This window comes from Pezoporus wallicus, unplaced genomic scaffold (assembly GCF_028554395.1).
Source record: "Pezoporus wallicus isolate ANWC-B61680 ecotype Strahan unplaced genomic scaffold, APGP_CSIRO_Pwel_v1 contig_12814, whole genome shotgun sequence".
Lineage (NCBI taxonomy): Eukaryota > Metazoa > Chordata > Aves > Psittaciformes > Psittacidae > Pezoporus > Pezoporus wallicus.
In genome coordinates this window covers 36,552-52,068 of record NW_026640662.1, presented here as the reverse complement: position 1 = coordinate 52,068, position 15,517 = coordinate 36,552, and the positions used below count along the sequence as shown (strand labels likewise).

General features: G+C 44.5%; 1 protein-coding gene across 2 annotated transcripts in view; it reads right to left on the bottom strand.

The window, feature by feature from the left end:
• PAFAH1B1 (platelet activating factor acetylhydrolase 1b regulatory subunit 1) overlaps nucleotides 1-15,517 on the bottom strand; it is a 28,736-nt gene that overhangs the window by 10,361 nt on the left and 2,858 nt on the right. For both annotated transcript variants that reach the window (XM_057420011.1, XM_057420010.1), the window contains exons 2-3: nucleotides 3,110-3,321; nucleotides 1,901-1,985 (exon numbers count right to left, since the gene is read on the bottom strand). In XM_057420011.1, coding sequence (XP_057275994.1) covers nucleotides 1,901-1,985; nucleotides 3,110-3,141 — 117 coding nt within the window. In that variant the 5' untranslated portion in view covers nucleotides 3,142-3,321. The remainder of the gene's footprint in view (nucleotides 1-1,900; nucleotides 1,986-3,109; nucleotides 3,322-15,517) is intronic.

The window sequence follows — 15,517 nt, the reverse complement described above, 5'->3', positions numbered from 1 at the left end:
AAAATACAATTTTTAATTAAAAATACTGCAGCAGTGATGCAAGGGTCTGCAAAATCACATCAGAAAACTAGGACTGAACTGTGTCATCTGTGCTGGTTTCTAGCTTCATTACTTGAAAGCTTCTGAAGAGCTCTGCATAGCTGAGAATGGTGAATATTTGCTTAAATAAAACCAACTTGGTTACAGTTAACCTCAAATTGCCACTACTATCACATTATTTTGTGCTACATTCTCAAAGACAGAGAATAACAATGCCATGGCTTATCTCATAGAAGCTCTGAGCACTGGCTACCTTGGTCAGAGACCAGCTGTTAACCGACTACTTCAGGGTATTTGTAAAAGCTGGAGTTATCTGCAGGAATAATCAATACAGACCTGAAATCCCTCCTTGCAGAGCTACACTTGAACCCCTTCACTTTACTGACATCATTTCTGCCTTGTGTCGTTTTAGTATAATCCACCCAATTCAGATTTTCTTCCAAGAAACTCATGTGGAACTTCAGTAACTGCATCTCTTAGGTCCCCTGGGGGCAGCTAGCCTATTTAGGTTGCCTTTTTAACCTTTGGGAAGGGAAGACTTAATGAGGCTGATAGATAAGGCTGAGAAGGGAATGGTATGAGGATTTTCAATTATAAGTAAGGTATTTCAATTTGTCATTTCTACTTATTTATTAGATACTGGGAGCAGACTGGAGAAATTAAGTCAAACTTCAACCAAACATTTTGGAAAAAGAACAATGCAACATTTGTAATAAAGAAAAGGCACGGATTTATCCACAGCCAAGCACACAAGTTTACTACTCAATCCAGCTGTATCCAGAGAAACCCAAACTCAGATGAAGTGCACACCTCCTCTGTGCTAGTAAGCGGCAAGTATAAAATGAATCATCAGTTACAAAGGCAAATCAATAGAATTAAGTTGGAAGAAAGGACTGGTCCAAATCACTAGAATCTGTACAGTCTAACAACAGAGCTGCTCACCAGAGCCAACCACCTCACACTGGCTACCTGAGCTTGCTCTTCTACTATCCAGTTAATCAACTGGTATGCCACAGTCCGAGGCAGTGAGTCAACTACTGACCCCATTCCAATCACAAAATAGACTTCCACCCATTTGCTCTGTACAATAAAGGAGGGGACAAAAGCAATCCTGTTTTGTCTTCCTGTTTCTTAAACATCACAAGCGGAGACAGTCCCCAAAGCTGCCCACCCTTACATCTGCTTACAAGGGAAGAAACCTTCAGTTTTCTAATTTTGGACTGCAGAAAGTTTATGCTTTTATGCAGGATTCTGATAAGAACAACGAGAGTTGAGGAAATGAGTTACAGGGAGGGGAGGATGGACACAACAACAGGAAACAAATCAAATGTGTTAAAATTAGACACATTCTTCCAAATATTAAGCACAGAATAGTTCAGGCTGGAAAGGAGCACATGAGAGATACTCCAGTCCTGTATGGAGATGCTGGAGTGAGGCCAGTGAAGGGCCATGTCCTTTCATATCATCTATCACCTTCCTTACACATTTACGTTGCCTTTTGCTAGCTTTGATTCCTGGCGCCTTCCACCTTGAAGCACCTAGGCCCTCTTAGGACTTGGATCCTTAAAACGCCATTACAGGAAACGCTCAGCATTGTACAGATGAGTAGTAGGCAGACAAACAAAAACAAGATTAAAAACATGCCTCAGTCACGAGCTGCAGATAAAGGTGAGAGTTTTGCTCATAAACTGTGGAGTCATCCAGTGATTATGATTAAATTTTATGGCCAGGCAATAAGCTGTGAGTGTATCACCTCCAGTTCTGAAACTGCATGAGCTAACAGGCACATAATAGACATGCATGCCATAAAATTAAGCACTCTTTACTTAAAAGACAGATGAAGAATCTGGTTTGAACTCACCACATCTAACTCAGCCTCCTTTTTGAAAACCGAATATGCCTCTTCATAGCCATTGGACCGAAGGTAGTCTGCTATTGCTCGATTTCTGAAAGACAGGGGACAGCACGTTGAGCCACAGCAAGAGCAGGCTGGTTTGGACTTTGCTGCTGTATAAAAGGCACAATGGACACCGCACTCTCCAGTGCAGTACAGCACCAGGACTGTCAGCTTTGTTAAAGCCCAAGCAAATCTTACAAATACATTTGGCAAACAGACTTTGCTCCAAGATGTCAACAGCAGGATACAAGTTTTATTTCAGGTTTGGGGCTACCTTTCCCTCTGAAGTTATCACACACTGGAGCAGCATGAATACACTGATCAATCTGTACGGTACATAAAAGCCATAGCAAATACAAAAACAACAACCACATCTACATATTAAAGCTGTGGCTTTATCTTTGAAGGAACACTAATTTGGGCAGAAAGGTTTAGGGTACAAAATTTTACTTCAGTTAAGCTTGAATAAAACGCTCGGTTTGAGGGAGCAAATCTTAGCTTTCTTTTTCAGAATACAATAACTTCTAGTTACATCGCAGGAAAGGACCTGTGAGCAAATATACACATACCTCACCTGTAAATATACACATATATACCTACACTACAAATATTTAAGTAAACTGATACTTTTTAAGAACACAAAAATCGGGTGGTCACCTACCCAAGAAAATGAATACCTTTTGGTAGCTGAAGCAAGCAGCAATGACTTTTTCTTCTGAAAAGAATCTGCTTTTCACATAAAAATTCTTCCTGTGTCACTGGATTCTCCTTCCTCACCTTTTACATGTTCCATCTCTCCTCACACATACGACTCTAAACACAACTCTGCATTCAAGCACAAATGCCTCCCCATGAAGGATGGATGCTAAGCCAGAGTACTGCCTCCTCATCAGACCTCTGAAGTAAATCCCGAAGGGGATCTCTGGTCACTTCCCCATTTCCATGCAGAACAGCTCATGCTTCCATCTCCCTTTAACACATGCACTCTAGGAAGATTCTACATGAAAAAACTTCAGAGGATTGCTAAAATCTGTAATAAGAGTGAATAAACTACAATACATGGTACTTGACTGGCAGGTGAGCAGAGCCACCCTTCAATCTATTTGGAAACAAAAGCTAGTATTTAAAGTTTAATGGAAACATGGCACAAACTCAGAAATAGTGATTCCTTACAGTTCATCTCGTTGCCTTTGTGACAGCACCATTGTGGCTGCGATGACAGGTTAATGTGATTCAGCAGCGGCTGCCTCCTCGAGATCTGAAGTCTCGGGAACCCTGGATCCACAGTTCAGTCTGCCACAGAGTGGCTTAAATCAAAAGTAGTTTTCCAGACGTGAAACCCAACAGGAAATCCGGAGACATTCAACACAGAAGATTCAATCCATCTAGAAGGAAGAGAAAGAGACGCCATTAATTTCCTTTAAGTCCCTCTGGACTGACGTGATCTCTGCACTCGGACTGCACCAGCGCTCTGGACAGGGCAAAGTGACTGGAATTGTAAATGCAAATTCATTTTATTACTGTGGATTATGCCCTTACTGCACACCTCCCACCTGGATGAGCAGCCTGGAGCCACTTGTACACTTTCTTTATTCCCCCTCTTCCCATCATTACTCCCTCAAGAAACAGGGAGCTGAAAGAGGCATTCTCAGCCATAGCCTAGTCCTAGTTTGTAGGCAATTCCATGTATGTTCTTGTGACGAGAACAACTTGGGCCTACTGTAAACAGCCTACAATTTGCCCTCACTACTCCTGTCAAAGAGCTCCCCCTCCAAATCCTCTGTCCTTATGCTAGGACTCTTATCTTCTGTAGGTTTATCTCTTCAAGCTAAACCCAGCAAGGCTCATTCAGTTCATTTTCAACGCAGACAAGGGATCAGACAACGCTCTCCTGTATCTCTCCAGCTTTGGGCGAGAGTTTAAGGAAAGCTAAGAACATTCCAGAAAGGGCCTATGGAAGATGCCATGGCACACCTGAGGCCATAGCCAGCAGCACCACGGCACACTCAGCTCCTTCAGGAGCTCATTCATTTCTTGTCTAAAAGCCGATACTTGCACCTTCTCGGTCACGGGCTCACCCCATTTACCTACAGTTCATCTCCGATCTCACCCATACTTGGGGCACAGCGAATTTGTAAGCAGCTCTCCAATCTCATTAGCGTAGCACAATTATCACAGGGCAGTTGCCACAAGCCTGTTACTTCAGCTGGGGCCAACACTGACTGAATCACCACACATGGGACACTGCAAGCTAGTTCAGATACAGCTGAAGTTCAACATATTCAAGTCCATCCAAATTGTGCCTTTAACAAATGACTTTTCCCCCCAACACCACTTGGTATCTTATTATTCAGCAACATGAACTTTAGTGTTCCTTGAGTACCATCTACTCCAACTGGGCAGTTTGACCCATCCCCAAAATCATCTTGGCATTGCTGCCTTTTCATTTCTGCGCTGCAGGAACTCTGTTAGGATTATGAAACCATAAAACCTGGTCATGAGAACTGCTGAAGATGACGTTTCTGGCATACCTGGCCAGAGTCTGCATGTAACACATAATTTACTCAAGCTGTTCAGCAAGTCTGACCAACCAGCTCTTAGCAGTGAAGTAAACTGCACACAGCAACACATACAGACTTAGGAGATGGCATCTGGTTTGTAAACCTCCTACAACTGCTTCAGGAAACGTGTCCCCACTGCCTCTCCGCAGGACACAGGTACCAGGTTCCCTACGAAAGCTGGAGAATCATTTTGGTAAGGAGCTTGTTTTAAACAGAAGCCTTTCTTACATGAAAAGAAATGCAGAAAATACCAGGCTTGTATCATTAATGTCTACTTATCCATCACAGGGGATCAGGAGCTTGTTTCTAAACCTCTCTAGGCTCTTCTGTCTGCTTCCAAATAAGCTTAAGCAGCAAGTTGCTCGTATTTCGCTCTGCTGCTGGATTTCCCTCCTGGAGTGCTGTGCACACCAAAACACTGCTCTGCATGCCGGCCAGGACAGGAGAGCTCCAACAGGCAGCACACCATCATGTAATTAGTCTGACCTCTTCCCTAATAGCTATTTTGGAAACAAGTCACTGCAAACCGATAGCGCAGGCTGCATCCTTTCAGAGGCCGGAGCAAACACTCCACTTACTCTTGTCCCATAGTTTGCTTCCTGACAAGCAGGCACACAGCTGGTTTCACCCTGTTCACTTCACAGTAGGTGTATCCCATACCAATTAATGGAAATGTGGTTAATGTAGGAAAAAACCCCATTCACCGAGCAGAAGAAGTGCCCTCTAGAGGGCAATGCTGCTGTACATGCAAGTACTGAGAAACAGGCCTATAATGGCTGAATCTCTGCCCTTCAGTATGAACGTAGCAACGCCTTGGGTAGCGACAAACACTGTGGAGAAGAACAGAACAAGGCACTGCTTCATCCAAAGCAGCACTGGCTGAAGCACTGCACAGCAGAACACAGAGACACCAACTCCCCAAATCTGCCTGTAGTGCTACCACAGTGAGCATCCCAAACTGAAAACCAGAAGGCGCGTTTTGCGCTATGAATTACCATCACACAGGGAATGCCTTGTAAATCCAGCACCAGTGCAGGAACTCCACTAAAAAAACACACTGCAATATTCTGTCAGTTCTGACACTGCATCTTTTGTAGTGTTCACTTGCACACAGGTCATCTACTTAGAATGGCTTTTTTCCTCCTCTAACGCAAAGTAACCCCAAGCTTCTCCTGTATACCCCCAATACTACAGCCTGCTCCCTCGCTCTAATTCAGAGTTGTTATTCAGAAACAGATCTTAGCACTAGATAAAATCCAGCAGCTACAAGGCAAAGCAGCTCTTTGTGCTGTTAGCAAATTCCAGCTGACCCACAATAAGTTACCAATCAACTGATCTACAGCACCTCGCTGCTCTGAGAAGCGTCTGTTCCAAGCACCCTGCTCAGTGTTCCTGACTTCTGAACTACAAAGGCACCCGAACACAGGCCGAGTATCTTCAGGGCAGCCTCCTTCATACACACACTTTGACAAAGACAAAACAAAATGAATGAAAACAAGCAAAGAGAAAAGAAAACCTGACAAAACCCACAAACCAACCACCCAAGCACAAACACCCAAACCCAGAAAGCCCCAAAGGACCCGACTTTAATTATACCTCTGTGCCACTTCAGAAACAACAGAGAACGGAGGAATATCGTCCATGTGTGTTGCTGCTCCTCAGCTGGGGAAGGTTTGGTGACATACAGAACTCAGTGGAGCAAGACTAACCAGTCCTCCTCCAGGCCTATCAAGGGGTAGAGTCACCCCTGTGTGCCACACACCCGCAAACAGCCTCAGTAATGAGAGGAAGCAAGCGTTCAAAGAGAACCCTTGGGAAGAAGCCATGGAGACACCACCTGTACACTGCACCCCACCTGAAACTGTCAATACCAGCGGCTCCCTGGGAACAAGGTATCAAGACAGAGCCACGTCTTCCCTTCACAAAAAGGTATCTTCATAGGAACATTTTAATTTGGTCTGTATTAAGTACAGAAAAAAGATGAACTTGCACAGAGCCATCCATGGAGTAACAGCTACCAATTAAAACAGGACATGCCTTGTACTGCTAGGCCCACTCTACGCTCAAGCAGTTGTAGTTTCTAACTGAAGATTCAATAGTCACATATCTACGAGGGCTGAGTGCAAACCTCTGCACTGTGTACATGCTCCCAGTGCTCTCAGCACCACCGCTTGTCTTTTCAGCAGTTTGAAACTGGGATCTAGCCCCAGCTGAACACACAGCACAGGAACAGGAATGACACAGGACCATCACCTCTCCCTGCTCCAGCAGGACAACTGCTCAGCTCTCCAGAGTAGTGGAGGAGAACCACAGACGTTACCTGCTGCAGGCCAGGTCAGCCACTTCTTCATGAAACACGAACCAATCGAGAGCTGTGTGTAACATCCTCCTCAGCCCCACTATCAGCAGTGTATCCTCAACACACAACAGCGTCTCACCTCGACAGCTAGCTTCTCCACCTAGCTGAAGACCAGCTTTACACTTAGGACTGCTAAAAATCTCAGTAATAAGGATAAAAGATCTAATTCCATCCTTAGGTGTGCTGCAGGGATGAAGGGGGCACTCTACAGCATCATCTTTAAGAAGAAATATTTAAAAGGACAGCTACGAATCAACACAGGTCACATTATTTCCCTACATGAGCTTCTAGAGCATACAGAGCTATCGATAAAGCTGAAGACTCCAAGTCTCCTCACTTCCCTGAACTGGGAGTCAGAGATTCCCTGGCTTCACCACTCATGGCCTGGGCCCCGCTGTGCTCACAGCAGGACTCACCCACACTTCTCCCAGGACACATCTATTGCAACTGGGGTGGCTCAGTGGCTCGCGATGCTGCCTGACACGCATCCGGAGATGGTCCCACCCTGACAGTGACTCAACACGTACCTGCCTTGTGCTGCTGGCTCCTGTCGAGGCACCCAGCTGAGGCTGGCTGCACACCTGAAGCGGACACCCCAGATCTGACACTGCACAGGAACCACCCCCTTCCCAGTAACTTCAGGAGAGAGACCTGCTAGTCATCCCTAAGATGCACAAGCAGCAAATGAACCGGGTTCAGCTGTGTGTGTTAGCTCTGAGGCAGCTGTACAGCTCGGAACTCAGCTTTCATTCTGGACACTTGCCAGCTTTGCTAGGCAAGGTTTTACAATACCTACACAAACATCAAGCAGTGACATACAGTGAGCAGAGCTATTCCAAGTTCATCAGGAATCAGTATTCCCTGCAGACATGTGTAGGCTCTAACCAGATTTTAAGTCACATCAATAAAGCCGCAGAGAGTAATGCAAGGAAAGGTCTTTACAAGTTTCAGAAGTTCAGTTTTACAGGCTTCCTTCACAGCCTAGATTTACTTAAGTAATCACTGTGATGACTTAAACCAGGGCTCCCATCATCAAGAAAATCCTCCTCAGCACCACAATGGAAGTCGGTCTCACCACTGGAACTCCAGGCTCAAAATCTTTATCAGCCTGGTAATTCCAGTCCTGAAGCCTACAGACACATTTGCTTACTGGCTACTAGCAAGAACAGTCAATCAGCCTTAAAACCTTCTTAACCAGTTTTCCCATCTCCCGTAATTCCCACAGGCACATTCCTCCCTCCTTATGTTTTCTCTCTTATCCTTTGAATTTCTATGAGTTAGAGCAAGAAAATCAGTTTCAACATCACTCCTTGGTTCACAACACTGGCGGCAGCAGCAGCAAGCAAGTAAATGCACCAGCACCACCCCAGGTTCACCCTGCTGCTGTCTGGTGACCCCACAACCACCGCTGGCCATCTGTTATTGCAGATCTCGGGATACACGCTCAGAGCTCCTCCAGGAACTCAAACCCAAATTAATTCGATTCCTGCACTTTTAATGCCAGTTGCTTAGGCTCCGTAAACAGCCTTCCCACAGAAACACAAGCTCTGCGCACTCAACACGTAACTGTAACTCATTACAGCCAAAATTAGAAGATGCATGGCATGAATTACAGAGCAAATGTATGAGCAGATACAGAACAGACCAACATCGTTCAGCTCTGAAGGCTTTTCAGAGCTGTGCACTGCTTTAGGAACAGTACATTTTGCCTTTTACAGAATCCTAATACTTGCATGAACTCAACTACGAGACCATTTGTTTTCTAAGTGTTATTAGGGAAAAAAAAAAAAAAAATTTAATAATATTCTACAAGAATGCTTCTTGGAAGGAGACAAACATGAGATCAGGTTCTCAGACTGCCTGGTTAGGCACACTTAATATTGAGCCAGTGTTAAAAGGCATATAGGCCATCCCAACACAAGAAAACACATCTGGGTTCACATTCTGAAATCAGAGGTTTAGATTGCTCACATTTAGCTTCTAATTCAAATCCTGATTTGCCACCAACTGTAATTCCAAAAAAGAGCCTTGAGTCCAGGTACCTGCTACCAATTTCCAAGCTGTTTCTCTAACACATTCTACTGGTTTTAAAAGAGGTTTCACCTGAAAGAAAACTCCCTACATTCTCTTCGGAGTTTGTTAATGTATCTTTTAATCCTACCTCAGTTAGCTTCCTCTCTTCAGGCCGTTTTTCAGTCCCAGGGAAGGGCAAGTCACTTCTGTGGTTGCAGAGACCAAAGCCACCAAAGACTGAACTGATATCATCACAATTTATTTCCACAACGCTTTGAAGCTGGGATGATCCATTTACGCATTAGTAACATACAAAGTCTTGTTGCATCTCCTCTTGCTACACACTGGCTCATCAGAGCTTTACAAAGCTTTTCAATGGTGTATCTTGTTCCATAACATATTAACAAGAGAACAAAGCGGGTACTTGCGAGTATTTGCACAGAATTAGAGCTGCAGCCTTTTATGGCAGCACTAGATTAACTTAATTGTTCTCTTTCACCTGTAGATTACACCTCTAAATTCCAGCAAGTTATAAGCAAGTACATAAAAACACTTCCCTTTAATCTAGACTAATTTTTAATGGTCTGATTTTGCCTTAACGCAGCAGGCAGAAAGCTGCTTTATCAAACTCAGAACAGGACAACTCTTCCCACAAATGTGCTCTAGAAACAGACTCCATAGTACGGAGTCACCATTGAAATATGAACCAGAAGTGAAGTAACATCCGTATTTCCTTGGCATAAAAGCCATGACCCGAAAAAGCTTCTTAGAAACCTGTCTCTATCTGTTGATAGGAAAGAAAGAGGCAAGAAACAAAATACCCAATTCCTCTCCCCCTCCACGTCGCCCGTAGTGACAGCAGAAAATCCCAGGGACCAGCCTGTTCTTACCGTGTGGCAAACACGCCTCACCCTAGAGAATGTCAGGGCCCATCACCAGCTGAGCTGGTTGGGATGAGCCCAGGACACAAGGAAGCGCCTCATTACTGACCCAGGCTAATCTTTTTTCCACTTTTCAGCCTACATCAGTGAAGCTCACTGAGGGATCAGGGAAAAGTGAGCCCCAACAGCTATCGTATTCTGCAAAAACACAACAGAAGCCAATCTGATCTGAATTACAACTCTGAGCCTCGGTTTTAATTCACATGTTTAGTAAGCCTGTTATTCTGCAATTAAGTCATAAAATGCCCATAGGTCTCAAGCACAACTCCTTTGCCAAGTGTATCAGTGCAGTATTATATACATAATACAGCTTTTGTGCCATGTTTGGTCACATTTTGCAGTAAGTTACCAAAAATATTTCCCATTTTCAAGGTTTTCCAAAGCAAACACAACCCTTGACACATCCTCTGCTTGCATTCCCATCCAGCTCACCTACATAACAGGGTAATTGAATTGACTTTGCTCAAAACCTGATACTGTAGTTTACTTCTGAAAACACTTCAACAATAAATCCCTGGGGAGCCAGAAGGTGATCTGCAGCAGATCAGAGAGTGCCTGTGTTCCAAAGGCTTGGAATGCCGGCTGTAATTACAGCTACAAAATCAAGCAAAGACATGTCATAGAGATGCTGTAACACAGGATCAAGTGAACTACCCCCTGCTGCACGTTCCCTAAATACAGGCATTCCTGTCCTCATCAGAGCTGTGCGTTCTGAAATACACTCCTATGCCCCTCTACTCTTCCATATTATTTCAAGTCATAATCACTGTGTCACACATCACCGGCGGTCACTACCTCCCTTCAGGACTGTGAAACAAGACATTTCTGGTCTTGTTACCTCCCAGGCACCACCAACGTGTGACTTTTCAACACATTTAGACCAAGTTTCTAGGAAAATACTTTTTTAGGGGAAAATTAATTCAATCTTGAGCTTTATCCTCCCTCTATCACATCAGGTTTGCCATTCTGATGGACACATGACACAATTTACTCTCAGGCACAGTCACTATGTATCACTTTATTGCCTTTAAGCTTCTTCAGGTCAGAGCTCAAGTTTGCAGTCCACATGCAGACTTTGACAGGAAAGCAAAAACATCCCTCTTGCCACCTGCCTGCCCAGTGCTGGGTGAAAGCAAGGTAAATCTAACTGCCAGTAAACGAATCATCCGGGCAAAGCACGCTGCAGCAGAAACCTTTAAAACATGTGAAAAGGTTTTGGACATGGAGCTCTTCCTGTTGTTGTTTAGTATGCTGTGATAGTGATACAACAGCAAGGAATCGTGTCACAAAATTACTTTAAAATTCGTATTAACCCCCAGTGGGTTTGCACTGAACTTCACTGGAGTCCTGAAGGACCTTTTGGTCAGAGATGGGTCAATGAAATTGGGAAGGAGAGCAGAACAGGACCAAGGCAGAGGGGAGCAGGAGGGTGAGTGAGTGATACAGGAGGCTTTTTAGTGTGCTAAAAGCTACTCCCCTAAACCTGTTCAGAGAAAGGCACAATGCACATCACTGCTTCTCTGCATGACTTCAGCAAGGTTAGTTTCAAAATCATGTTTGCTAGGTCAACCACCACATACAACACTGCATTTAAGCTACTTTCAGCCACCAAGAGAAGAGCTCATGTACTCAGAGCAGTTTCTTACAGGTGGCCAGCAGGCACACAGGGCATCAGAACTTCATTCTTTTCAGGTCTTCCCCCATACTTCTCTGGCTTGAAGAATGAAGTTGTAGACTTACAACTGTAAAGGAAGTCATAGGACTATACCCAGATTTAAACTATTTCAGCTATTAAACTGCCTGCTCTATTGGAAATGGGATGTTAAAAATTACTGTGGATTATATTTATATATGAAAAACATCTGAAGGAACATCTGCATTAAAGGTTTAGATAGAAGGTCAAAACCACAAAGAAACCCAAACATTCAGGCAGAACTTCCACTCTTCAAATCACGAGAGCATCCCATCAGTCCTTGAGCCACATTAAAGCTTGCTGTCTGGAAATGACTTCATTTGACAAGTGAGAAGGAAAAAAACCCAGACCAACCCTCCATCCCAACTGTCATACCCACATCTCACCCTATGGCAGGGAACAGAGTTGAATCCTTCATGACCCCCCTATCAAAAGTAATGAAACCAGGGTTCTTGTAGCAGGCGTCTCAGCTCCCTGCTGACCCCTCTTCACCAGCCACACTGCTGCCTCTGAAGCGGATCTGCAGCTGTGGGAACCAGTCCCTAAGAGATACCTGCCTCCCCTGCCCATTTGGCAGCATCCCTCAGAACCTCCCACCTATCTGCACACACAGTGACTCTCCTGCTGGAGAGAGCAACTGCCCTCCCTCATCTAAGCCAAGAGAGCAGAAGACAAACACAAAATTACTCTTTACTGCCCAAAAGAAAACCAGCTTCCCATGCAGGTACGTCAGAGAGCACAAACCAGGGCCAAGACAGATGAGGCACAAGGCAGCAGACCACACTGTTCACAGCCACCTCAGTTCTCGTCTTACTGATGTACAGATTTGTGACTGCGCGATGCTGTGGTACTGAAAATTGTCCACCATTAGCACTCATTCCTTAGCAGTGTGACCAAGCCACGAAAAAGACACATTCCAAGTGTGCTGGAATAGCATGAGCTATTCACAAGATTGTTACAGAAATGGCACGCATGATGTTGGAACTTTAGCCCCTTCCTCAGTCCTGCTGCAGGTGAACACTGGGGTTCAAGCTCCCCTGTAAAGCTTTCCCAAACCTAGCCTGTGCTTGCTGCTTACAAATCCAGCTGAGTGAGAACCAAAAACTTCTACCGCTATTGATTTAATAGACACCATCTGTTTCAAAATACATATACATGCTCACATTAATCCTCTTGACAGACTGCAAAGAAACCAGCATTTAAATATACCAAATTGTCTGTCCGATCTTTTTGTTCACCCCAAAACCCAGGTGAATCAAGCACAAGATAAACTGCCAACATGGAAGAAACAGTCCTTTATCTACAGGTAAACAGGCTTGATGTTTCTAACTGATTTTCCTCTAGTCTTAAAGAAGGATAAACTTAACACCTTTGCTTTGGCATTAAGCTAACTCCATGCAGAAAACCATGGCAGAGGCAACCTGGGGGGGACGACACATCTGTCTAATTCAACACAAAACTTCATGTTTGTGGTGCACAATAGAGCAGTTACTAGCGATAGAGAAGGGAAGGTGTATATAATCCCAGCATGAAGGCCATGGTGCTCTCTCAGATGCAAACCAGCACTGCATCATGCCTAAGCCCTCACCTTAGCCCTGCCCAGCACAGCTCTGACTCACCAGCAGGCCCTGGGGAACAAGAGGTGCTTCCGAAAAGCCTGCCTGGGAACTCACCCAGCAGGGACCAGCGACACCGGGAACCACAGCACAGACACTTGCTGCAGCACCACCTATGAACCTCAGCCACCACGGAGTGTCCTGGAACTGAAAAACCTTTTCAAGACTATAGCAACTACTGGCTGGTTAAAAATACCAGCTACACCTTCCAGAATCAATGGAATCACAGCCACAAGATAAAGCCCATAAGCAGCCAAGTCAAACTGCTGGGCTCTCTCAGCAGCAGCACCAGTGAGGAGGAAATGGCTCAAGTACTGCTGAACACATTAACCAACAAGTACTTTGAATTCATAATGTTGACTTTTTTTTTTTTTTTTTACACAGTTATGCATGCACCAGTGCCCTTGATACTGCTCAGTATGACAACACTGTGCACACATGACTTGCTTTGAAGGGGGCTGTGTGTTTATAGCACTGGGGAAATGGATCAGCACACACTTAGGGCTAAGTAGCATTTTTCTTTGGAATATCCTGACCAGCACGTGCCAGCACACAGTGACAGGATAGGTGCCTTCCAGGACAGCAATCTGAAAGCAAGCTAGCCTCAGCCACACCTATCTATCCCCTACGAGAGCACAAGGTTAACAGTAAAGAATGCGCTTTGAAACATGCGGAATGAGACAAGCAGTGCTCCATTCACATCTTGCCTCAATGAGTATTGGGAAGAAAAGGCCCTTCTTTAGTCACCTAGGATAAGATACAAGTCAGATATACACATCTATTGGGGCTAACCTGCCGTGCCAGACAAGTTCACCAGGTTAAATCTAGAATGAAATTATTCATGAGATAAAAATCATGGTTCTTTCAAATGTTTCTAACATGTAATACTCATCAGTAGGTCTCAAACCATGGCAGGGATGAGGAAAGGCACTGCCCTAAAATAACTGTAATACAAGAAAATCAGGCATTTAACTCTACCCAAGCCAGAGGCACCACAACAAAGCTCACATCGTACAGCTACAGCTCACATCACACCACTGCATCTCCAGGAATGGCACAACCCTGCGTGCTGGAGATGACCATGTGTGTGCCCCTGCTGACCTGGACAGCATTTATAGGCAGAATTCTGAAGAAATAACTTCATATACTTGGAAATTAGTTTTAAACAGGTCAGGATTATGTCTTAGTGTAAATGCCTGTTTTTAAGAACTTAAACTGAGGTGTAACCTACCCTGTCAGGCAGATCAAAAGACAAAGCAACATCACCTATTATTAATAAACACCTTTGCTCCTAACACCCAGAAGCCACATTAGGAACCCTATTCCCCTTCTGTCAGGTAATAAAGTAGCTCTTGAGAAAGCCTTTAACCCAGGCAAGGCTTCATCAGCTCAACACATTTTTAGCACACAGGTTGTTCTGCCAATGATATTTAATGGAACTCCTCCTTATGAAGAGGAGACTAGATGTGACTTCATTAACAGACCTGTGCGTAGACAGTACATAACCTAGTACTCTACAATAACCCTCACAGAAGAAACCCAGGCCCACTTTGATTACCACATGGCCCTGATACTTGGGAAATATCTCCAAGCGCCATCACAAATTACACGGTACAGGCTGGGAGCTCCCCCACGCCCTGTATGAAATCTGAAATTATTATTTATTAATAGCAATTGCTGATTTTTACTGTTCTCTTGTTTTCCTAAATTGAGGCCTAAGCAGATCTCATTTTCAGGCTGAGGAGTATTTCAGTGATCACTTCAGGGACATGACAGCAGCCCTCCCACAGTCTCTGCCCTTAGCTGAAAACACTGCTGCCCTTCGGACTTGTCTAGGTCATACTACCAGAAGCAGGTAGGGAGGGTTGCAAACAAACTCAGTAACAAACATCCCCAGTGTATTTCTGACTGATAGAGGCAGGGGCTTTCCAGCTACTGCCTGCCCAGAAGATTTTATAAGAGGGTACAAACCACTGCTGGAAGTTGGTTATGGACTTCTTGAAGGCAGACAAGGATGGAGCATTGGGCAAGACAGTCAGCAGATGCTAATTCAATAGCTGTCCCATCGATAGCAAGCTGGACAGACACACAAGTTGAGGGCAGACAAAGAATGCAAACCGAGCACTTGAGGCTGGGTGGAGCAGAAGAAACAGCATGGTCAGAAAAGGCAGCAATGCACACAAGAAACCTTGCATACAGAAATAAAGGTAAGTACTAATGTCCTGTTCTTCTGCAGAATAGAAGTTACCAAGTTACTCCTGTACAGAGAGTGACTGCCATCATTTCAAGGACAAAAATCAACCAAAGCTGGAAGGAGGCAAGTGGTTTTTATTGGATTCTTCATTGCTCTTAGCCCGGATACATTTTTAGACACGGGCATTTAGTGAACACATCCACG